Raw genomic sequence first — 25,163 nt, 5'->3', positions numbered from 1 at the left:
TCTCTCTACCTTTCCTCACTGCGCCCCATCCATCCTCCCTTCATCCATCCCCCCTTCATCCATCCCCACTGGCTCACGGCGCATTCCGTGTCCCGGCTCTCTCCTGCAGCCTGGTGCTTGGCGCCGGCGACCCAGGTGGTGGAGGTGATTTCTTCAGAGAATGCTCTCCTGACCTGTACAATCCCCTGGAACCCTCAGACCCCTTACACAATGATCTTCTGGGATAAGGTAAGCAAAGACTGAAGCAGGAGCAGTCCTTCTTGTTTGGGGGCGTTGGGTCAATGGGCTTGAGCAGGGAGAACTTAGCTTCTGAGGTGTTTCATGCCTTTCGGAGAGTGACCCAGTGAGAGCAAAGGGGACAGAAGATATCCTGAAGCTCCTAGATAGTTCAGAGAACACGCCCTCAACCCCCAAGGCTCACTGTCAGTCCGCCAGGCTCAGAGAGGGGGATCCTTCCACACACCACCCAAGGCTTGACTCTTCAGTGTTGCTCTCCTCCGACTATAAAAGCCCACCGCCTGAGAGCGAATCTAAAATCAGAATCCTTTCTTTCTCTTCTCCCCCCCCCCTTCCAACCCGGATTAACTTCAGGAGTATTTATGACTCCTCAAAACCAAAAGGTCCCCAAGGTCAGAAATAATGGTCCATTTGGAACTTGAAAATATGAAATAGTTTCATATTCCTATAATATTGTGCCTGGGACATATGTATGTATATATGTACACATATGTGTATGTGTGTGTATATATATGTATATACACATATATATTATACATAATATATATTATACCTAATATATGTATGTGTGTATACACACACATACACACACACACACACACATACACACACATATGAGAAACCAAGTGTTGAAACCTGTTTTTTTAGTTCCTCAAACTGTCAACTTTCAATTATTCACTTTATGGATTACCCATTGCCTCTGGCCATTCTCTGGTGAGGCTGACAACCAGACCCAGAACAGTTAAACTGGGGAATCCTTGAACGTATGTCCTCTGTCTGTGGGTGTACAGGTGTACAGAACAGACGTAACTTTCCTCATCTGAAAATGGAGGAGTTTGATTAGATATTCTCTAGGTTCCAACCAACTAACATTTTCTGTTTGGAAGAGGTTACCTGATTATATTCCCCAAATGAAATATAAATTAATTTTTGGCATTAGATAGCAGCAGCAGTTAAGTTCTGAAAGAAACATGATGCCCTAGGCTCTCTTTTTATGCCCATCACTGATTTGCTGTAGGAACTTAAGAGAAATTAGTCATCTACAAAATTGAGAAATGTATACCACCCACATCATAGCGATTGCTAAAAGAGAGCTTAATGTCTGTCTTTCATTAACCACTTATTTTATATATATTACATATACATATATACATATTATATACATACACACATACTATTATATATATATACATATATCCCTATATTAATAGTTCTCTATTTAAAACATTTTATAATTTTTGATGCCTTTATTTTTAAATCATCAACTTCTGAGTATATCCCTTTCCCTTCCCCCCTTAAGCCATCCCTTTTGATAAAGATTTCAAAGAGAAAAAAAACTAGCTAGCACATCTTTCATGTCCGATAGGGTATGCAATATTACACATCCATAGCCCCCCCCCCCTGCAATGAAAGGAGGAAGGTGCTAATTCTCTTTTTATGTGTATAAGGCTTGTTTCCTTAACTAAACTGTGTTCCCTAAGGGCAGGGGACTGTATCTTATACTTCTTTAGCATCCTTCAATGTTGGGGGAGGGGTCCTCTGTTAATGTTTGGTTTTTAGTTGATGTGAACATCAAGTGGAGAGGATGCTAGATCATCATAAAACTCTACATAAATTGGCAGAAGGGAGTCCTGAGATTGCTTGGTTCAGCTGTACCCAAAGAACAAATCCTGTTTGTGATAGCCAAGATGAGGTCATCCAGCTTTTTTCCAAAGACTTCTGGTCACAAGAAACTTACTGCTTTGTGGGGCATTTCATTCCATTTTTGGACAGCTCTGATAGAGGGGAGAGAGGTGAAAGGGAAGAGAAGAAGCACTTGTATAGTGACTTCTATGTGCTAGGCACTGTGCTCAGCACCCTACAAATGTTATCTCATTTGATTCTTACAACAACTCGGAGGTAGATGCTGTTATTATCCCTATTTTACAGTTGAGGAAACTGAGGCACACAGAGATTAAATGATTTGCCCAAGTCACATGATTAATAAGTATCTGAGGCAAGATCTGAACTCAAGTCTTCCTGATTTCAGGCCCAGAGCTCTTGTCCCCTGCTTACCAGCCTCAACCTTATATTTAATTAAGTGGAATTCAAAAGCCATTCAGTAAGTGCCTATCACTGTGTACCAGGTACTTGAGATGCAATGACAGAAATGAAAACAGTCCCTGCCCTTAATGAGCTTAAGTTTCATTGGATGGAAATACAAATAAGTTAATATAATATAAAGCCCTAAGAAATGGGGAGTGAGAAAGGGCAGGGATAGAGGATTTATTTAACAGTTTGGAGAATCAATCAAATTTACCTCCCTGTAACTTCATCCATTGTTTCTAGCTTTATTCATCAGACCATGTCTCAAGTCTTTCAGATATTTGAAGACAGCTACCATATGTAACAGAAAGAGCATTGCATTTGGAATCACAAGGCCTGGATTCAAATTTCAACTTTTTTATTTACTCGTTTGCACAGGTGATGCTTCCAATGCCCAGACTGCACTCCCTTGATGTTACCTATTGAAATATTTTCCTTTTTAGCCTAGATCAGGTACCACTCCCTTCATGAAGCCTTCCCCAATTCCCTCCACTAGAAAATGGTCTCTTTCCTCTCAAATTTCTTTTAGAAATGAAACAAGCATCTATTAAGTTCCTACTATGTGCTAGGCACTGTGCTGAGTACTTTATGAACATCTCATTTTATCTTCACAACAACTTTAGGAGGTAGATGCCCCATTGTCCATTAACCCATTTTCTATTTGAAGAAACTGAATCAGGCAAAGTTTAAGTGACTTACTCAGGGTCACACAGCTAGTAAGTATCTGAGGCTGGATTTGAATTCCAGGCCCAGTGCTGTATCTACAGTGCCACCTAGCTGCCTGTAGCATTTTTCTCTAGATCATGGACATTCTTTCTTCCTTGGTAATTATTTGTGCACGTATTACTTATCCCTGCCCCCAAATTATATTATAAACCCCTTAAAGTCATGGACAATGTTGCTTTTCATCTTCGTATCTCAGGTTTTTTATATAGTTAAAGTATAAAAAAACATTGAATTGAATGTTCCCCAGGCTAAACATTCTGAATTCTCTCAACCAGTCCTCAAATGGCAAGGTTTTATACCCCTTCACCATCCTAGCTATCTGCTTCTGGCTCTGTTCTAATTTACCAGTGTCAAAGCATCCTCCATTCAGTCACTCACATAATTTTCCTAAAGCTCAGTTCTGATCATGTCATCCCCCCACACTCAATAAACCTCAGTGGCTCCCCATCGCCTCCAAAATCCTCTGGCATTCAAAGCCCTTCATAACCTAGCCCCTCTTACCCTTCCAGTCTTCTTACACCTTACTCCCTAACACGTACTCTTCAGTCCAGTGACACTGGCCTCCTGGCTGTTCCCAAAGAAGGCATTCCATCCTTCAGCTCAGGACATTTTCTCTGGCTATCCCTCATGCCTCCAATGTTCTCCTTTCTCTGCTTTGCCTACTGACCTCCCTGCCTTCCATTAATCCCAACTAAAATCCCATCTTTTACTGGACCTTTCCCAATCCCTCTTAATTCTAGTGCCTTCCTTCTGTTATTTCCTATTAATCCTGTATAGCTTACTTTGTATATATTTGTTTGTGTGTTATCACCCCCATTAAATTATGAGCTTCCTTGGGGCAGGGACTGCCTTTTTTTCTTTTTTTATATCCCTAGCACTTAGCATAGTGCCTGGCACATCAAAGGTATTTAATAAATGTTGATTGATTGATTGATTGATTGATTGATTTCCTAAGGTGTGGTGCCTAGGACTGGATAAAATATTTCAAATTTTGTCTGACTAATAATAAATTTCACTTATATAGTGCTTTAAGGTTTGCAAAGAACTTTACATATGTTACGTTATGTATTCCTCACAGCACCCCAGGAAGTAGATGCGATTTTATCAGATGAGGAGACTGAATGAGTTGCCCAGGGTCATACAGCTGGTAATCTGAGGCAAGATTCAAATTCAAGTCATCTTAACTTCATATCCTTCACTCAGTCCACTAAGCCCCCTAGCTGCCATGACTAGGGAAAAGTACAGCAGTAAGGTCACCTCTCAGTATAAAAACAGAAGTAATTTTTTCTCATTTAGTCATTAATCATCTGAAATATAGCAAATATATTTTTATTCTCCATAATCCCTCAGCCAGCTTTATTCTTGATACCTCTGTATTTTCTTCCTTAATTACTTAAGGGAAGAACCCCCCACCAAAAACAAAACAAAACAAAACAAAACAACAACACAACAATCTAATAGCTCTGAGCTAGACAGATGTGGAATTAAATTATCATTAAAAGAGGGGTAGATGTGATGAGAACCTACCACCCTCTCCAAAGGGTAATCAGCAAGCAATACACAAATCCCCAAGGGTGTAATTAAAAAATACTTCATGTAATAAGTGGAAGAATTTTTAGACTATAGAGTTCCAGCTGCTGTTAAGTCCAATCTTTTTGTATTAGGTCATTTGGAATGATGTGGTAAACCTTAGTCGTTAACCTTTGCCTCTTATGGGCCTTTAACTGAGGCTCTACACCCCACAGCTGTGGATGGTTGTTTTTATAGATGTATTCCTTGCATTATTTACTCTGCAGGAAATCTTAGGACTTTATCTTTCCTCATTTTCAGCCACTGCTGAACATTTTCCTTTGTCTGTTGTCTGTGAAACCAGGCCATTTAAAATCAAACTTGAGTTTTATTAAAACAACGACAACAACCTATTGAGTCTTGGGATTCAAAGGAGTTATCGCTATGGCAATAAGCCAATCAGAGATAGCTAAAGTGATATTTATTAGACTTTTCAATAGTTCTACCAGGTTTGGGCGCATCCTGCAGATATTTGTGATTTTCCAGCCCAATAATTTTATGTTTGTATTGATTGTATTTGTGCCGCAGAGAAGAAAGCGGTGTTTTGGGGGAGGGAGAAGGAAGGAGGGAAGGCCTGTGGTGAAATGTTACTTTACAGAAGAGAAAACCTTGTAATTTTTTCCATCACTTTCTTGTAAATTGTACTAATGAAGCAGAAAGAAAGTTACAAAAAAGAAGAATCTTAAGTAGGTATTTGTGTCAGGTTAGTTATCCCAGCTTATTTTATCTTTAAAAGAATGTATTTTTTTTTAAAAAAAATCATTTTTCTCTTTCTATGACACTGAGCTGGGTATTGGAGCAAGTGGGTTAGGCAGATGCTGTCTCTGAAGCTGGTTTCCATTGATAGACATACTGGGCAAATTCCTGTAGAATCTCTATATCATTATTACCATTCTAAGTACTCATAACTGCAAATTCCATTGAGCATCTCTGGTCCTCTGGGCTTTGTGCAACACATGATCCCTGTCCAAATGACATTGATTTATTTGGGATAAAAATCAAGCCCATACAAGCCATGCACTTATCAAATAATTTCAGCCAAAGAGCTCAAAACCCTCTGTAGACAGCGTCTGGTTTGTTTTTACACAATCCATGTGAGTCTAGTAGGGATGCCATTTTGTACTACTGATGGGGAAATAATTGGAGATATAAAAAAGGTGAAGTTTTTGATGTATTTCCAAGGTAGTGAGTCACTAGTGAGATTGTTCTTAGGCTGAAATACCCTGACGCCATTGTTCCTCCAACTGGACGAGGTTTTTCCCAAATGAGAGCTAGCCAAGGCCTCTTGTGTTTTCTTCTGTCTTCTTAATCCTTCTCTGGTTTTATGTGCCTCTGCTGCTATTCTCTATGCCTTAATAAGAGTAAATGAGCAAAAAGAAAGAGATAAGAGAAAGACGAAGAAATGACTGTCCTCATATAGTGGTCTGTAGTCCATGGTGCTGTGCTAAGTATTGGGAATACAAAGAAAGGCAAAAGATATGGAGTTCACAGTCTAACAGGGAGACAACCCACATATAACATTTTACTCAAAATGACAGAGAATAAGCAGTAGTTGTCAACATAGGCATACATATCATCTACAAATAGACTTGATTCTCATTAGCAATTGGAGTCCCATCTCACTTAGTTGGGTTGGGCTACCAGACCTCTAGGGCAGCTAGGTGATAGAATGGATAGAGCACTGGGGCTGGAGTCAGGAAGACTCATCTTCCTGAGTTCAAATCCAGCCTCAGACACTTAATGGCTGTATAACCCTGGGCAAAATCACTTAATTCTGTTTTCCTCAGTTTCCTTATCTGTAAAATGAGCTGGAGAAAGACATGACAAAGCACTCTGGTATCTTTGCCAAGAAAACCCCAGATGCAGTCACTAAGAGTTGGATGTGACTGATAAACAACTGAACAGCAACAAACCTGACAAAAGAGAGGGGAAAGGAATGAGAATTTAGGTAGCATTGATTATAGGTCAGGTACCGTGCTGATTGCTTTTAAAATATTGTCTTACTTGATCCTTACAACAAAACTGAAAAGTAGGTACCATTATTATCCCCATTTTACAGTCGAGGAAACAGGCTAAAATGAGTTAAGTGACTTCCTCAGGGTCACACAGCTAGTAAGTGTCTGAAGTCAAATTTGAACTCCAGGCTCAGCACTCAACCCAACACTGTACTACCAGCCAATTGTATACACATGTGGTTGTGTAGTTTGTCCTTTGCTCTCAAAGAGGACTATGGCATCAGGGAGGTGATGACATGACTGGCATTAAATTGGATTTGAGTGAGGGAGGGCTGTGCAAAGTCACCAGCCTCAGTTTCTCCTCCAGCCGTCTAGACTTAAGACGGAAGGGAGGAGGAAGGGGGGGCAAGGCAGCAATATTAAATATTTGAGGAGTTGTCACATAGAAGAGAAATGGAGGCTCTGGAGTACAGAGCTAGGAGCAGTGGGTGGAGAATGAAGGGAGAGATGGGGTAATGAAGGAAACAACTTCCTAACAAATACTGCTGTTTACAATTAGAATGGAAGAAAGGGTTGGATGGCCACTTGGAGGAGTAAGTAGGCTACTGAGCCTATTCTTGTCCAGGTGTGGGTTGGACTAAATGGTTTCTGAAGTCCCTCCCAACCTTGAGAGCCTGTGAGTTTCACTCACAGCTTCACTCACTGGCTTTGCCTCTGAAGAGGAGCTGTGTCAGTGACTTTGGGTAAGTCTCTGGACCTCAGCTTCCTCTTCTGGAAAAGAAAGGTAAGAGTCACATAGCTTCACAGGTTTGCTGTGATGACACAGGATGATTCGTGTAGAGCACATGCATTACCAGTTAAGTGTCAGCTTTTTTTAGTATAGGAATAGCTATAATTGATGGTAGCCACAAATAGCAGTGTAATCTGTTAAAGTATGCGGCCGACACTGCAGCGATTGAGAGCTAAGAAACATGTCCTGCCTACTTAGAAGCCATCCAGGATGAGTTAAAATGAAAGAGGATCTAGGAACACGCATTTGGTCAGGGTCAGGCTTGAGTAGGGATGCGTCACAGAACAAGTGACCTTTCGTGGATGAGTTATAAGGAAAGAGAAAAAGGGGTAACAGTTACTTGTGCAAAATCAGACTTGACATTTTTATTATTGTAACAGTAAAATTGGGTCAGCCCAATGGTCTGTCCAATCTAGTACCAGCTCCCTGACAGTGGCATCAAAGACTGTTTTGTGTGAGATTCTGGTCATTACCACTATTAAATGCCTACTATATGCTGAGGGTCAAAGACAGATTTGAACCTCCTGGACTTCTCCTTATCCTGTTATATGTTATAGTCATGAAATGATCTAAACATTTCTGGAACTTAGTTATGTTTTCTGACTGTATTATCTCTTGAAGTGACAAGTCATAGAAGTCAGAAGAGGCAGAGAAGGGCAGAGTGCACTGAGACAGATGAGAGGTTGGGGTAGATGTGATCTGCAGATGTACAAAGAGGTACATTTAGCCTGGAACCAGCAGCTGGTACCTGTTAGGCCTCATCAGCATCTCGGTCACTAGAACCACCTAGATGGGGGAGATCCCTGGGCCAAATTGTGAAGCAGGAAAAATTATCCTTTAGGTTCTTCTCATATTACCCCATTAATCACTCTTTCCTGCCACCATCAGGTATTCTGTCTCCCCTACTCTGATGCCCTATACGACCTTGTGCCCCCAAGCCAAATCAAGTCAAAACTAGTCTTTATTAAGTGCCTACTATGTGTCAGGCACTGTTTGAATTATTGGGGGTACAAAGAAAGGCAAACCAGTTCCCATCTCTCAGGGAGCTCACAGTCTAGGGAGGAGATAACATGTAAGAAACTATGTCTGAATAAGAGATATGCAGGATAAATTGGAGCAGATATATAAAAGCAGAGGGAAGGTACCAAGACTGAGGACTGGGAAAGATTTCTTGAAGAAAGTAGGACATTAGTCGACCACTTGAAGGAAGCCCTAAGGTAGAGATGAGGAGGAAGAGTTCTAGGCTGTCTAGAGACAGCCAGTGAAAATTCGTGGAGTCAAGAAAGGGAGGGCCTTTTGCTAGTTACAGTGAGGAGATCAAAGTCACTGGATTGAAGATTGTGTGGATGGGAGTAAGATAGGGAGGATTCACATTATAAAGGGCTTTAGAAGATAGACTCTCCAAAAACAAAACAAGACAAAACACAACAAAAACCCACACAAACAAGCAAACAAAACATTTAAAGCACTTTCCCATGACAACTTTGTAAAAGGCTGGTAGTACAGTATTCTTGTGCCCATTGTATAGATGAGGAAACTGAGGCTCAGAAAGGTTAAGTGGCCTAGTGGTCAGCTTATTAAGAGTCAGAGCCAAGACTTGAATGCAGACCTGTCTGATGTCAAAACAAGTGCTCTTTCTGCTATCCCATGCTGATAACCTGAGGGGAAGAAGGAGTGAGGTGTCATAGTTTTAAGACCATCTATGAACTTTTACTTGCCAGTTGGTACTATGTACAGTATGTATATAGGTGTGCTAGGCTTGGAGTCAAGCAATCAATAATAGACATTTAAGTGCCTACTATGTGTCAGACACTGTACAAAATGCTGGGAGTCTCACTGACTTTAGTTTAAATCCAGCCTCAGATACTTACTAGCTGTGTGACCTTGGGCAAGTCACTTAATCTGTTTGCCTCAGTTTTCTCATCTGAAAAATGGGAATAATAGTAGTACCTACCTTTCAGAATTATAAGAAACAATGAATTAATATTTGTACTTAGCACAGTGCCTGGCACACAGTAGTGCTATATAAAGTCTAGCTATCATCATCATCATCATCATCATCATCATTGTTAGATCAGCAAGTGGACATTTATTTCCTGGAGGAGTAAAATCTTAGCAATCATGATAATTATTAAATGGCCCAATTTCCACTCATATTCTCCTAGTATAAGGAGAGAATAAGGAAGGCCACCAGCCTGGTGGGTGGATCCCCTGTGATAAACTTACAGGAGCCCTGAATGGGGCAGCCAGGTAGTACACTGCATAGAGTGCCAGACCTAGAATCAGGAAGACCTGAGTTCAAATCCAGCCTCAGACACTTACTAGTTGTGTGACCCTAGGCAAGTCATTTAATCCTGTTTGCCTCAGTTTCCTCATCTTTAAAATGAACTGAAGAAGGAAATGGCAAATCACTTCAGTATCTTTGCCAAGAAAATCCCAAATGAGGTCACAGATTGTTGTACGTGATGAAATGACTCAACAACAGCCAGGATAGGAATCACACAGCATAGGCCTCATAGACAGATTCTAATGATTTGGATGTTATCATATAGGGAATAATATATAGAGGAAATATTAGAATATAAGGCTGGAATACCCTTAGAGAACATCTTTTGGAAAATTATGCTTACAGTAGTGAAGTAACTTGTCCAAGGTCACATAGCTAATAATTAGTTAGGAAATGAGTAATTATTGAATAATTCTGAGCAGACAGTGAGGATTAAGTGATTTACCCAGGGCCACACAGCTAGTAGGTGTCTGAGGTTGGCTTTGCACTCAGGTCCTCCTGACTCCAGGGCCAGTGCTCCATCCGCTGTGCCACCTGGCTGCCCCTACTGTTTTTAGGTGATTTCAGACTTTTCCTGTGGGATCCTCCAGTGACATTACCCGGTGGCAGGAGAAAACATGAGTGCAGGTCCCTTCATTGGGAAAGAACTCACTCACAGAATGGAGACTACATTCTTAGCAAGGAGTAGAGGTGGCACCTCTGAATGTCACTCTTGTTACTGTCCGTAAATCTCAAAAGAAGCCACAAAGGTCATGCCTTTTAAAGAGCAGGAGGAAGGAAGGAGGCAGCTGACAGTCATAGAACAATTTTTTTTTTCCATGACAAAAGAGGGAAGCTCAGTGGTGTCAGATCCTGGGCTGAGTATCTGGATAAAAAACTGTAAAAGGACAAGGAGTTTCAGAGGCTCCTCCTGGTGATGCAAAACCAGTTCCCCACTTTTTGCCTCAGCCCATCCTTTCTAGGAAAGGCAAGATTTCATGATAGCAAAGCCCAGCGTCAGAAGTTGACCCTCACCAGAAACGGGCTGGAGGAATCTGTGTCAAAATATAAATGTGGGACCTTAAATATTTCAAGGGAACAGCTAGGTGGCTCAGTGGATAGAGCACTGGGTCTGGAGTCAGGAAGACATCTTCCTGAGTTCAAATCTGGCCTCAGACTCTTACTAGCTGTGTGACCCTGGGCAAGTCACTTAACCCTGTTTGCCTCAGTTCCTTCATCTGTAAAATGATCTGGAGAAGGAAATGGCAAACCATTTTCAGTATCTTCGCCAAGAAAACCCCAGATGGGGTCAGGAAGAGTAGGTCACAACCGAAACAACTGAACAACAACAAATGAAGTTAACCATATCCCAATTTTTATAGTAGTCATCAATGTACATACCTCATCCTCCTACTCATCTCTGTGTCCATAGTGCTTGGCATAGTATTTTGTACGTGGCAGTCCAGTTTGTTAGGAAGAGATTATGTGAACCAGAAAAGTCTCAAGTAAGGATGAAAAATGTGCTTGCTGAATTCAATGAAGATTTAAAGATTTAATTTAAAGATTTAATAACACACCTACTATGTGTGAGGCCTTGTGCAAAGGCCTGGCTTAATTCCTTGGTCATTTAAAAACTATTAAGATGAATCATTCTGGTAACACCTGTAAATCTAGCCTTGTCAATTAGACCTAGTAAATTTCAAGGAAGAAAACCATTTTTCTAATAAAACTACCCTTAGGAAAAAAAAAAAGAACCCCATGTTAATGCTAATACATTCTACCCTCGTTATGACATCAGCCTGGGAGCCAAACCATTTTGCATGAAATAAAGAGTTGTTTTTATGATGAATGGGGATTATATTGGCAGTTTAATTGAGTTAGAAGCCAAGGTACATGAGGGTTCGTGCACAAAGAATGCAATAAAAGAAAGCTATTTGATAAGATTGGAAAGCACTAGTTAATTTAATACCAATTCCATGCTTTTAAATTTATTTTACCAAATTATTTGATGAAATATAGGCGAAACACATACACACATATTTTGTCCTGATCTGTGATTTCATGGGCTCAGCTTTACAAGTATACTACAACCTAGGATCTCAGCTTTGTCGTTCAGTCATTTCAGTTGTATCCAACTCTACTGCCTTTCCCATCCATATTCATATATACTCCTGTTATATTTGAAGAAGTCTGTATTTGGGAAAAAATGGTGAAGAAATGAAAGGGGGAAAAAAAAGACTGCTCCCGGTTGGGGACTAGCACTAAATGGAATGTTGCTATGGTTGGGATTTAGTGCTAACAGTTGTCCAATATTCATTCAATAACTGTTTCGAATGAGTTTTTCTTTCATTTGAAAATTCTTTTGTGTGGTCTACAATTCAATTACAAAGAAAGAGGAATATATCTGTGGACTCCAGTTTGGCATTCAATGTGGTTTATTCAAGTCCTTGGCTCGTGCTCTGGTTTAGTCCAAATGCCTGCCCTAGATGAAGATGCCTGCCCTGTTTAGTCAAATTAGGGGCCTCAAGTAGTCAAAAGAGAAGTCATTGATGTCTCATCTCTTTGATCTGAGGAATGAAACTGCTGACTGAAAGCTATTATGAAGAGCACACAGCATAAGTAAATACTATCAAGAAGAATTGGGCTGTTTTGAGTGAAGTGTCCAAGTTGTGTTCTAGCTTTTAAAATATTAGCTGGTTGAAATGTGCTTTTAAGCTTTTCTCATCAACAGTTTTGGGTTTGCTTTTTTGTTTTTTTTTGTTTTTTTTGCTGTGAATGAATCATATGGGTTTTTGCCGTTGTTAGAAATGACTATTTCAGAGCAGCTATGTGGTGCAATGGATAGAGCACCAGCTCTGGAGTCAGGAGGACCTGAGTTCAAATCCAGACTCGGACACTTAATACTTACTAGCTGTGTGACCCTGGGCAAGTCCCATTGCCTAGCCAAAAAAAAAAAAAAAAGGACTGTTTCCTAAAATGCTCCGAAGGGGAGCAATGATATATACATACATACATACATACAAGCCATTTGGCCTTGCTCATAGTTGACCTTTTTGTCCAGTTTCCAGGTTAATAAGACATTCTCAAAATAGGAAAGTGGAGCACCACATCTTCTCTCTCATTCTGTTTCATCACCCAACTGCTCTGGAAGTCAAAACTCTTCTTACTGTCTCCTTGAGTTGTCCATCAGTTTAGGTAAACAGAGCTCATGAGAGCACTTATCACCCCATCTCTTAAGTCTCCATTCAAAATTTTTCCCTGGAAATTTCCCGGGTGTGCCATACAACCCATTTGGAGCACGAGCCATTAATATAAAAAATACAGCCATCTTTAAGGGTTTTTTTCGGAGGGAGTTGGTCACAAGAGGAAGAACAGTTGTGATGGCTAAAAGGAGGAGAATTTGCTTTGAAATGTTGAAGATCCTGAAGACATAAATTTGGTGCCAGAAGGATACCTCAAAGGTTGTCTGGGTCGGAGGTGTCAAACTAATGGCCAAACCCACACAACTTCCAAGTTCCACACACCCACCGCACCCAGATTAAAATGTTAACTGGGAAAAGTTTGACAAAATAAATAATGCTTCCTAACCCCAACTCTCCATGTCTGTGACAGTTCAGCTGTCATAGCAGGCAAAATGGAGAAGAGGGGGTGCAACTTTAAGGGGGCATTTCCATTGGAAAAGGAGTCCCTTCCACTGACCTCTTGTACTCTGAGCACGACATTTAAATGTCATGCCATTTTGTGTTCCTCAAACAATTAGGGCAATCGATTTTATTGTCTACTTAGCCCAGCTTGATTGTGGTTAAATTAGGGCAATGGGCCCCAAACTCTCTGGAAGCATAGAACTTGCCACAAATAATAACTGTGGTGGTCTGCTCAAATCTACTATTTGACTAGACATATGACACCCTTCTTTGTTGGCCCCAAATTCTTCCAGTTGTAGGACTTTGGGCTGAGGAGAGGAAGAGGTATGGGAAACATGGGATTTTGAGATAGGAGGGACACCGCGTGGTCCAACAGCCTCATTTACAGATGAGGTTAAGTGAGGCCAAGTTCATCCAGGTCAGTAAATACCAGGGCCAAGGATTTGAATTCCAGAGCTCATTCCCCTCCTCTACACCTTTCCTTTTGTTCCTTCCCTTTCTTCTGAGCAGGACCTTGTACGTAGTAGGCAGCTAACTGATGTTGCTTTGAATTGATTATATTGTTTTGAATCGCTTTCCTTCCACTCTTCCCATCTACCATTAAAAATGGCCAGTGGCATTCAGAAGACTTTGCCAATGGCCCATGGAAATGTGACCATAAAAACAAGCCAATTTTCATTGTTGTTGCTGAATTTTTAAAAATGAGTTATCTCATGAAGGTAGGCAGAAGGGCACTGCCGGCAGGTCCCTGATCACTGGCAAGATTCTTGCTTCAGTAATTCCCAGCAGCCAGCATGATAATGAAGCCATTTTTATGTAAATGGACTCAATAGTTTATATTTTTGCTGCCTCCAGTGGGATGTTCTGTTTTTCTCTTGAATTCCAGATGAACAGTTGGGAATTAGAGAGATGGGTGGGCAGGAGCCATCCCCTCCCACCCTGCACACCCCTTCCCCCTTCCCCCTCAGCAGAAAACCAGGTGTAGATAACCTGGAAGTTCCTGTCATTCATCCAAGTTTTTGTCATTTCAGATGCGGGAGTTTCTGTAGAAATATAGTCCCACTGAAATTCAGTGGAAACAAATCTGGGCTGAACACATTTTAAGGTTAATTAAGAGAGGAGAAGCAGGATGTTTCAGCAGTGTGGGGACTGTAGCTGCCCATTGTCTCTTGCACTAATACCTGCAGTGCCTGGGCAGAATTAATTAGTTAAACTGGCAGCAGCTGAACAGTTGTAGCATCACCTGGAGGAGACTTGGCATGAATTAGCACTGGATTATCCCTGGAGCCTGACCTGTTAAATGCCCTGTCTAGCAAGTGTAAGCATGTGTCTGCCAAGACGCTGGGGGTGTGTGTGTGGTGGGGGAGAGGGAGGCACTGGAGGAGGCAGGGCCAGGGCACGTGATGAGGCAGCATTTCGTGTTTTAATTAGATTTGAAAAGCTCAAGTTTGTGTTAACCCAGATATGTGTTTAAGAAGCTGTCTGACTTCTGTCTTTGTTTTAATCTGCATACTTAATTGACCTCCCTCCCCTTCCTAATATCTGTGAAGCCACATGTTCTTTACCTTTCTCCAGCAGGGCTCTAATAATTATTTAGAAAGGAATCTTTCAACACCTAAAAGATGGCCAAGAAAATTAATTCCTTCTCATAGACTAGTTCTAGGAAAGACTGTGTGGAGGTTAGGGCTCCAAGTGAATCTTTAGGAAGGAATACTCAGACTGCCACCAGAGGTCTCTGTAGCCTCATGGAGGATGGCTACTAAACAGAACTGATGGGATGGAGGGATGGAAACTTGGTCTTTCCACTGATCTGGTAAACTCCCAAATTAATAAAGGAGTAATAGTAATGGAAAGAAACCGTGTTTTCTTCTCCAGGGGAGGTATCATGAGGACCTCACAAGCTGTTCCCTCAATTTCCTGTCTGTGTGCCTCAGTATTTATTATTTTTCTTAAAAGCAAAAGGGTGGAGGGAGAGTTCTCAGGAAAACAGACCTTTATAGACTAGACTTCACTGTAAAGGAAAAAGACTGGGAACTTGCATTTTAGAACAAAGGGAGTGGCAACAAAATCATTTCATTGATCATGTCTGTATTCATAAAATGCTTCTTGGCTGCAGGCATAAACTGAGTATAATTTGCCATAAATGTCAGCACTTCCTCTCGGTCACTGCTGCACCCCCAGCTGTCCAAGCATTGCTTTGTTGAAGGTTCTGTCTACAAGTGATAATTTGCCTTACTTTTGCAGGACTCACATTTAGAAAGCTTGAAAATTATGTGAACTCAATGGAGGGTCAGGTGGTGGTGACAACTTTTTCAGATTAGAAAAAATTAGAACTGGTGATAGGGTTAGGCATGGGGTGGTGAATGATATCTTCTAACCTCTGCATGTAGGGGAGGATGGAAACCAGAAACTGCAACACTTGGAAAGGAGTCTTCCAGCTTAGTTAAAAACTGACCAGTCAAGTCAGTGAGGGAAAAATCTATCACAGAAAAGTAATGTGGTTTAGTAATTGAAATACCACTGGCCTTGGAGTCAGAAGATGAAGATTCAAATCCTGCTTCTGATACTTAACTAGGTGACTATAGTCAAGTTGCTTCAGTTCTGGGAACCTCAGTTTACTAATTTGTAAAATGGAGGCATTAGAAGTAACCAGAGTCCCAGAGCACAGAAGTTAAAGCATGTAACCAGCCTCCTTCCAGGGAGATGATGCAGAATGAGGTGTAGAATAAGACTTACATTTTTGGACATGGCCAATGTGGGAATTTGTTTTGCTGAACTATACATATCTGTAATACGGGCTGTTTTTCTTTTTATAGTTCATTTATGGGGATTGGGGAAGTGGAATGGAGAGATAATTAAAACTTGTAAAAAGTAAAGTAAAATGAAACCTTGGATTAAATGACCTTCAAGGTCCCCTTCCAGCTCAACATTGTGATTGAGTTGTTTGCCTAAATTTAGTCCGGACCTTTGACATGCTCTGTTATGGGTACTGTGTTTTGGGAAGATAACTCTCTTTATACTTGTATAGTGTGACATAAAAAATGAGGGACTTGACTGATAACAGACCTAAAAAGGAGGTTCCATTCTTATTTTTCTTCTCCCTCTGGTAGAGTTCATGACATACTTTGTGACTTCATGGATGGTTGCAAAAAGAGACCTTTTAAAAGACCTTTGTGGGCTGGCTCTTATATTCATTCTCTAGTGATGACTTGTGTGTTTAATTGGCTCATTTGGTATGGATCTACCATTTTCTAAAAGACATTTTCCCAAGCATTCTATACGAACCTCTAATGTCTTATTGGAGGCCCCTTCCATGCACTAAAATTCAGTGATTCTATGAATAATAAATGAGTACCTGATGAATGGATGGATAGCTATCTGAAAGGAAACATTACATTTTATTCAGAGAAAATAAGTACCATCTATGTAAGGACAACAGAGTGAGTCCATGCTAACATCATTATTGCCAATAGCAAACATTTATTGAAAAACTACTTTGTACAGGGTACTGTGTTACATGCTCAGCTTGCAAAGAGATATGTCATCTCTTCCTTCAATATTGAATTAATTTTATTCTTATTAATCATCTAATTGGAGAGTTAGGACTTATTATTGTTGTTGACCTTCCATTCATTCTTAAAGACCTAACTCAAAGGTCACCTCCTTCATGAAGCCTTTCCCAATACTTCTGGGTGAAAAGAATGTCTCTCTCCTCTGATCTCATGGGACTCTAGCTAGGTGTCACAGTGGATACAATGTTGGGCCTGGAGTCAGGAAGACCTGAGTTCAAATCTGGCCTCAGACACTTACTATCTGGGGGACCTTGGGCAAGTCTCTTAATCTTGTTTGCCTCAGTTTCCTCATTTGTAAAATGGAAATGACAAATCACTCCAGCATCTTTGTCAAGAAAACTCCAAATGGGGTCACAAAGAGTTAGACATGAGTGAAAAAAAGCATTATATTTATCTATGGATATCTCAATCTCCCACTAGATTATAAGCTCCATGAAGGCATGGGCTGTATCTTAGTTATTTTATACCTGCCTCAGTACCTAGAATATATCACTATAGTGAGCACTTAATGTTTGTTGAATGAATGAAGAGAAAAAGAATATATCTATAAAAAGTTAAAAAGAGAAGGTGATATATGGTAAGTGCCAGATGGGTAGAAGAAATATGGACCTAGAATAAGAAGACCTGGGTTATAGTCCTGCCTCTGACTGCCTCTGTAGCTTTCAGTAAATGGTTTCATTTCTCTGGGATTTAGTTTCCTCATCTGTGAGATTAGACATTCGGACTACATCATCTCTAAGCATTCCGAGATCCTTTGTGCCGGGCTGTAGATGTCATTGTTGCTGTTGAAATTGTTTGTCCTTTTTTGAAGAGGACCAATGACATCATTCCGGCAAAGGCTTGACTCCTTGATGAATTGGATTTAAGTGAGCTAGTGCTAGGCAAAGAGAACTCAAAAGAGGGACAGATCCCTGGGGCAGAGGGAGTCAGGGAAGAACACAAAGGAGGTGGGCGCAAACTGGACCTTGAAGAATGGCTAGGACGTGGGGCATTTTAGGTAGGTGGAACAATATCGACAAAGAGCAAGATGTAAGAATGCGTGTGATGTCTTTTGGGAGAGGATGAATAGATCAGTTAGATAGTTCATCTACAGGGGAAGTGGAAGAAAAGATATTGTGGAGGGCCTGGAAAGTCACGTCGAGGACATTGTACTTCTAGTCTATTGGCAAGGAGAAACTATTGAAAGCGTCTGGTCAGGGAGTGATGTGTGCAGGGTGATCACCTTAGGAAGAATAGAATCTATTTAAGATACGCTCACGAAAGACAATGACTCCACCTATAGGTGGAGTAGGCTGCCACCTAGTGATGGAACCTAGTGATTTCCCTCCTTGCATATAACAGCCTATCACTAATGCCTGAAATTCTACCATTAGAGATTCATTCTTTTGGGGATGAATATGCAATAGGATTGTCCCTTGTTAAAATGAGAATACCCTTAAAAGGGGTAACAACCAGTCATTTACACCTTTATGTAAATTTAGTTGCGAGCATCTTTCTGACACCTGGCTGAGCTAGATTTGACAGAGCTAAGAAGTTGTAAGGTGGGGAACAGGGAAGAACCTGAGGACTGGGAGTGAAAGCAGTTCCTCAGGGAAAAGTAGGGAAGATAAGGAAATAATGAAAGCAATTAACTTCTTTATAAATTTGTCTGATAGTAAAATCCAGTGTACAGTGGCATCCTTCAACCTAATATTTAAGTTTTGGTACTTGGAAAAAAAAAGACTTGAGGTTATGCGTCTCTTTTTTGTGTCCCCTAGAAGCCTGCACATAGACATTTTGGACTGACTGAATTATGAGTATATATATTGTGGTTTTTGTTCATTCATTTTTAGTTGTGTCTGACTCTTCATGATATCTATGTAGTATATAGCATGCAATGTGGTTTAGTGTGAATAATGTACTGGACACACAGTCTGGAGACCTGGGTTTGAATGTGGCCTCAGACTAGCTGTGTGATCATGGTTAAAGCATCAGTTTCAAATGGGATTAATAAGACTGTTCTACTTAACCTTGCAGAGTAATTGTAAGAGAGATGCTTTGCATACCTTCATAAGCTATAGAAAGGTGAGCTATTATTATATTAACCTTAGCCAAGAAGCCCCTACATTGAAGAGTCCTCCAGAAAGGGAAGGGGGCCTATCTCTGATGAGCTTTTCATTTTTTTTTAAATAATGGATCCAGGGCCCTTTATGATACTTTTGCTGATGAGCCCAGATTTTCAATTCACACCAGTGTAAGGAGTAGCAATAAGAAATCAAGAACCTGGAAAAGTCTTTTATTTTACAATCAAATTGGCAGTTTTTTCGTCATCTTGGATTTGTGCACTGTTGTGGTAAATCAAGAAATTATGTGTCATGCATTATGGCCCATTGAATGTCAGCAACCCAGCAAATTTGTCCAGGCCTTAGCAGCTTTCTTGTTCCAAATTAGATATTTTATTAAGTGTATGTAATGGCTTTTTTCCTTCTTAGATCCAATGTTTTCTTTAAAAACAGGATTACTACTGCTTCTCTGAACAGTTTATACATGCAGCTTTGGTGTTTGTGTTCAGGGTTTCTGGCTCTTGGTCTGTAAAATGCATGGCTATTATATGGTAGTAGATAAAGCATTGATTTTGGGGTCTGAAACCATGGCCAGGGTTCCAGTCCTGGCTGAAGCACGGGCCAGATGTCTAACCTTGTGCAAATCACTTCCCTCCTATAAGCCTCGGTTTCCTCATTTATTAAATGAGGGGGGTGGACTAAATGAATCCTAAGGTCACGTCCAGCTCTGAAAGTCAATAAGTCTATGATTCTTTTTACAGATTAACGAACAAAATGGAGAACTGACTAAGATGCTGGGTATGAACCTAAGCCTTAGTGATCAGACAGAGATAAATGACTCATTAGAGGCCTGTCCTTCCGAAAAATGTTCTCTAAAGATCATAAATGCTACCTGCCAGCATGTTGGGACTTACAGATGTACTTTGTGGGCACTGGGAGAAGAAAACAGCCCAAGTGACACAGTTGAACTGAAAGTGGCAGGTATGTGATTTATTGCAAATTGTTTTATTTTCCATAATCAACACATATTGCAAAGCCACTGCATGCACAACCTTCTACTAGGTACTAGAAATAGTAGCTGAATCCAAGAAAAGACATGGTTATGGTCCAAGGTTAAGGTATTAAGAAATTTTCCCTTCATAAAATATATTGACTTTAGTTTGATTAAGGACAGAAAATATTTTATAAAGGAAATATTTGGAGATGATTTTCCTACCTTAAAGTGAGCTCATCAAATCATTTGGTTAGAGGTAGAAAGGACTTCTGTGATCATCTAATCTAACTCCTAAAGTCCCTTCCAGCTTTAAATCTATATTCTTATGTGCCCAAGGTCCCATGTGTACTAAGTAACAGGATTTGAACTCTTTTCATCTGACTTGGTGTTCTTCCCATTACACGCCATTGCTTTATTGGGTATGACTATGGCAACTCCCCAGCTTTATTTCATGGGATATCCTGAACCAAGCTCTTCATTCTCCCAACAATGTCATTAATTTTTTTTAAACCAAAACTGGTATTTCATTGATATTGGCAGCTTCTGGTGAGGAAATTCCTTTACCAATACAAAAAAAGCACCTCTTCGGATATATAATCTTTAAGAGTTGCCTAGAGCAGTGAGGTCACACAACCAAAATGTATCCGAAGTGGGAATTTCACTTCACTAATTGAATTAAATTCAGATTATTATAGTTTACCGGTTAGTGTGAGGATGATTCAATCAGAGTGGATGTAGAATAAAAATACCCAATGTGGGAAAAAAAAAAGGAAACACTGGTCTGGGAGTTAAGGCATTTTCTAGTCCCAGTTCTGCCCCTTGTTGGCCTTATTAATTATGTGTCTTGCCAGCTTCATAAATCATTCTAATCAAGTTAATGTGTTCCTGGGCCAATTTATTCTGCCATCTCTAACCTACAAAGGGAATAGTATCTTTTACCTAGTTCCCTTCCCTCAACACCCAGCCCAGGATTTTAGCTGAGAGCTCTAGAAACAAGTTTCCACTTAGAAAGCTTTCTTATTGATAGCAAGCTCTTACTTAGTGCTTTAATTGTGTGGTAGCTGGGAGCACAGTGAATAGAGCAGGGGGCCTAGAGTTAGGAGGATGTGAGTTCAAATCTGGCCCCAGACACTCTGGGCAAATCACTTAATCCTTTTTGCCTCAGTTTCCTCATCTGTAACATGAGCTGGAGAAGGAAATGGCAAATCACTACAATATCTCTGATAAGAAAACCACAACTGGGGTCATGAAGAGTTGGACATGACTGAATAACAACAATGCTTTAACTACTCCTTCCTCATTTAACTGTCCAATTAAGCCACTAAGCAACTGTCAGGTCATCAGGTTCCTTCCCAATGGGATGAGTGAATATAACAGAATGTTAAAGCTGGAAGGGACTTAGAGGTCATTTAGTCTAACCATGATACTGAGAACCTAGAGATGTCTAATTATTTGCCTACAGTTCCATAGCTAGAAATGGCAGACCTGGAATTTGAACAAAAGGCACAACATTACAAGGGCAGAAACAGTACATCCTCTCAAAGATTATAAGTAGCATACAGGATTTGAACCCAGGTTTTGTAGTGCTTTTTAAAACACACCACCCTGCTTCCCCGATGGCTATTCATCTCTTCTTTACTTCTACATATGATACCCAAAGATCATGGTGCTGATGTTGTAAAGGAAGAAACAGACATGGCAGAGAAGTAGATTTTTTTTTGGATTGGGAACAATGTACTTGAAATAGTAATAGCCCTCTTATTGGATGTAAAAACAAAATCCTGAATAGATGATTTGTGCTTTTCATTGTAAGGTTGTACCATGGAATCTGAGGGTGACAAGTTTAAGAAACACCAAACTGAAGTTTTCTTGCTGTTGTTTCTTGCGATGTTTTATGTATTTCTCATCGTTTTTACCTGTGTAAGTATCTACTTTAAGAAGTTCAATTCCTTTCAGCAAACATTTATTAAGTGCTGGCGGTGGTCAAGTCACTGTGCAAAGGACTGAGAATAGAAACATCTATTATTTTTTTAAGAAAAATTAAAAAAAAAACAACAGGGAGGTTGGGAGGTATTCATCTAATTCTGGCTTAACAGCATGGGCAAAAAAGTTGTTAGGGGGAGTGTTAAAATAAACGTGTGTGTGTGTGTGTGTGTGTGTGTGTGTGTATGTGCGCGTGCACACGCACGCATCTGTGTTTCTGTCCCTGGACCTGTGATTGCACTAGTGTATAGAACTCCAAATGTGAAAGCCCCTTTCACCAATGAAGAAAGAAGATTCACCCCTAACATCCTTAGTGAATTGCCTGAGGCACTGAGGGATTAAGTATTTACCCATGACCACCCAGCCAGTACCCATCAAAGGCAGGACCTGAACCCAGGTCTTCCTAACACCAAAGCTGGCCCTCTACACCACACACTGTGCTGCATCTCTGTTCTCTAATCAGCACTAGAAATGGCATGTTTCTGTTTTCACCCTAAATACAGTACACTTTGAAGTACATGGAGCTTGAAAATAATTTCAGGAAACTTAGCTCAGGCATTATTGTGATGATAAAATGAAATCATGTATTTGAATATGCTTTGAAACAAAGCCAAAGATTATTGGACAAATTTGAAATAGTTTGTAATTATATTAGTAATTACTAATCATTAGTAATTACAGTCACAGACCTCTAGGAAAGTCCATCTTATTCAAAGGACCACACATTTGTTGCATGCCTACTATGTTCCAGCCATTGTTGGGGAGAAAAAGCAGCATGTGAGACAGAGTCAGTCTTTATGAAACCCCAGAAGCCTGAAGTCTAGCAGGGGGAAACAATGCATAAACACACAAAAAGATAAATCCTTCTACAAGAAAGGCAGCACATGAGAAGAGAGCAATGTCTTTGCTATTTTGCATGTGGCACACATGTGTGTATTCCCTTCTATAACTGTTATTCAGAAAATGAATTTTAAGAGGGATGTAATCTAAAGAAACTCATGATACCAGTTTGGAAGAGGTTCACCACTTCCAGGACAAAGTCCAAAAGGAAGACAGTAGTGGGGAGGAGAAGGAACTAAGTCTTAATGAGCTTTATATAACTTGAGGGATTATGAAAGAGCTGTTTTGCTGCTCCCTGAAGACCACAGGTGTGAACTCACTGGTTTGGCATTTTGGGGATAATAAAAACTGCTTCTGGCAGGTCTTAGGTCACTCAGCACTAAAAGGCTTGAGCTTTAAGATGATGAAACAATCCCCCTACTGGCCACGATCATTGACTCTTCCTGCTTGGTGGCCAGTAAGTGGCTTTGTCATTCTGGAAGTGCCCAACAGCTGAGCTAGCACACATGGTCCTCTGGAAGAAGGCAGGAAAGGCCTGCATAACCCCTTCATCCCCAGTCACATATTAGCCACAGACTCAGCAAATGTTTGTTGAAACTATAATTGAATACATTAGTCTTTTCTTTTTGGGCCACTTGGTGAGCTTTCTTCCTAGGAAGCAGTTATCTATCCACCATCATGAATTAACATTTTAATTCTATTGCTAATTAGACTATTTTCATTTCTTATTTCTATTATTCTTTTTATTTATCCTCTCTTCTTTTTTTTTTAAAAGAAATTTGCCAGACTACAGAACATATTTCCAGATACCAACAAACAAGGCATAGAACGAATTTTTCTCCATGTCACCTTCCAAAATAAGAAAAGTGTTCAACAGATGGGTCCAACAACAGGTCAGAAGATAGACTTGGTCTGAGCTTTCCTTCCATGGGCTGTTGTTAGAACACCAAGAATTCTCAACCTTTCATGGTTCTTTGGTCAACCAAAAGAACAAAGACACTCCTGTGAAGGGGACAGCATCGCTCACCATTCTTGAGATGACTGAGAATGGGTCCACAGTACCCATCTTGAACATACCTTAGGATGGACCAACCCATTGTTCATATACTTTTGAGCTTCTGATACAGAGCTTTGGAAATATGGAAGCATCATCTCTTAGGATGATCCCTACTACCAACATCTCCTTAAGGATCTCCATTAAGCTGTGTACTCTGCTCATTGGCCAACCATGTGAAAACTTCTCCTTTTGGAGAAGATGAGTATTGACCTAAGGACTTCTTATGGCACCTACTCAGTGAGACATTATTGAAAAGCGCTTTTATGAAAAGTGAATGTATGAGACTTGCTCTTGCTTGGAATTCAGAGACTTGATTCCCTGAGGGCAGACAGCTATCTGCCCATATCTCAGAGGGACATCTTGAAAGCTGCTTGAATTTTGTTACACTGATACAGATGTTTCCTCTATTGGAGAAGACTGACAAGTCTCGCTAAGATGTGGTGGCAACAGCTAGTAAATAACTCTCTGGCTTGGGGGCCCCACCATTATGTGTATTATGTGTACATTGAAATAACAGGTCAATGAGCCAATTTTTGGTAATGCCTTTTCATCAGAGAAAGGCATTTTCAAGGAAACTGTGAAGAAAGATGCCATGTTGGAAGAACACACGCCCTATAGGGAATACACACAGACAGACACACACACACAGAGACACAGAGACACACAGCCCTTGGTAGTTAACGTAAGGGAATTTTCAGGCTGGAATTACAAATCTCCTATGGAGCCTGTGCCAATTACTATGTCTCATGCCAAAACTTGGCTGTCTTTGCTGTTTTACCTGAGGTCAGGAAGAAATTCTTCAGAGCTAAAAGCACTACCTATGCTAATATACAAGTGTGATAAGAATGCCAAGTTGGAGCAGTTTTACTTCCTAGTTGCCTGATGTAACATTTATGTTATTAAGTGTGAGAGCTCTGGGTCAGAAGGCTCTCCTGAAAAGAATTGGGGAGAAGAGAAAGAAAGAGGGAGGGGAGATGGAGAGAGAGGAGGGAGAGAGAGAGAGAGAGAGAAATGGAAAATGGCTCAGTGCCGTACATGTTACTTAACACATTTGTATTATCTTTATACTTGTATCCTACCCTCTTCCCCCGTGCCTTCCCCCCTCCCGGTTTGTCTTTGTATCCCTAGTACTTAGCACAGTGCCTGGAACATAGTAGGATTTTAATAAAATTTATTTTAATTGAATGGAATAAATGATGTTTTTCAAAGGAAAATGCTGACTCTTAAGGGTGGAAGTCCTTTGGCTGTCAGAAGACAAGCAAACAGAATTATGGACACAGCAGAAACCAAGAGCTTGACTGTCACTGTTATGTGATGTAGGGGACTTAGGGAAGGGGATCCCCTTCTTTTCCTTGCACTGACAGAAACCTGAGGCTTTAATTAGTTTCAATTTTCTGGGATTT

General features: G+C 40.4%; 1 protein-coding gene across 2 annotated transcripts in view; it reads left to right on the top strand.

Annotated features, from left to right (window-relative positions):
• Positions 1-24,945, top strand: part of CD83 (CD83 molecule) — a 53,007-nt gene extending 28,062 nt beyond the window's left edge. For both annotated transcript variants that reach the window (XM_020986788.2, XM_078153584.1), the window contains 4 exons: positions 110-228; positions 19,648-19,867; positions 21,694-21,800; positions 23,479-24,945. In XM_020986788.2, the coding sequence (XP_020842447.1) occupies positions 110-228; positions 19,648-19,867; positions 21,694-21,800; positions 23,479-23,619 (587 nt within the window). In that variant the 3' untranslated portion in view covers positions 23,620-24,945. The remainder of the gene's footprint in view (positions 1-109; positions 229-19,647; positions 19,868-21,693; positions 21,801-23,478) is intronic.
• The last annotated feature ends 218 nt before the right edge of the window (positions 24,946-25,163 follow it).

This window comes from Phascolarctos cinereus, unplaced genomic scaffold, assembly GCF_003287225.1.
Source record: "Phascolarctos cinereus isolate Bilbo 61053 unplaced genomic scaffold, phaCin_HiC Scaffold_4;HRSCAF=312, whole genome shotgun sequence".
Taxonomy (NCBI): Eukaryota; Metazoa; Chordata; class Mammalia; order Diprotodontia; family Phascolarctidae; genus Phascolarctos; species Phascolarctos cinereus.
The sequence above is the reverse complement of the archived record's forward strand: the minus strand, read 5'-3'. Positions and strand labels throughout refer to the sequence as shown.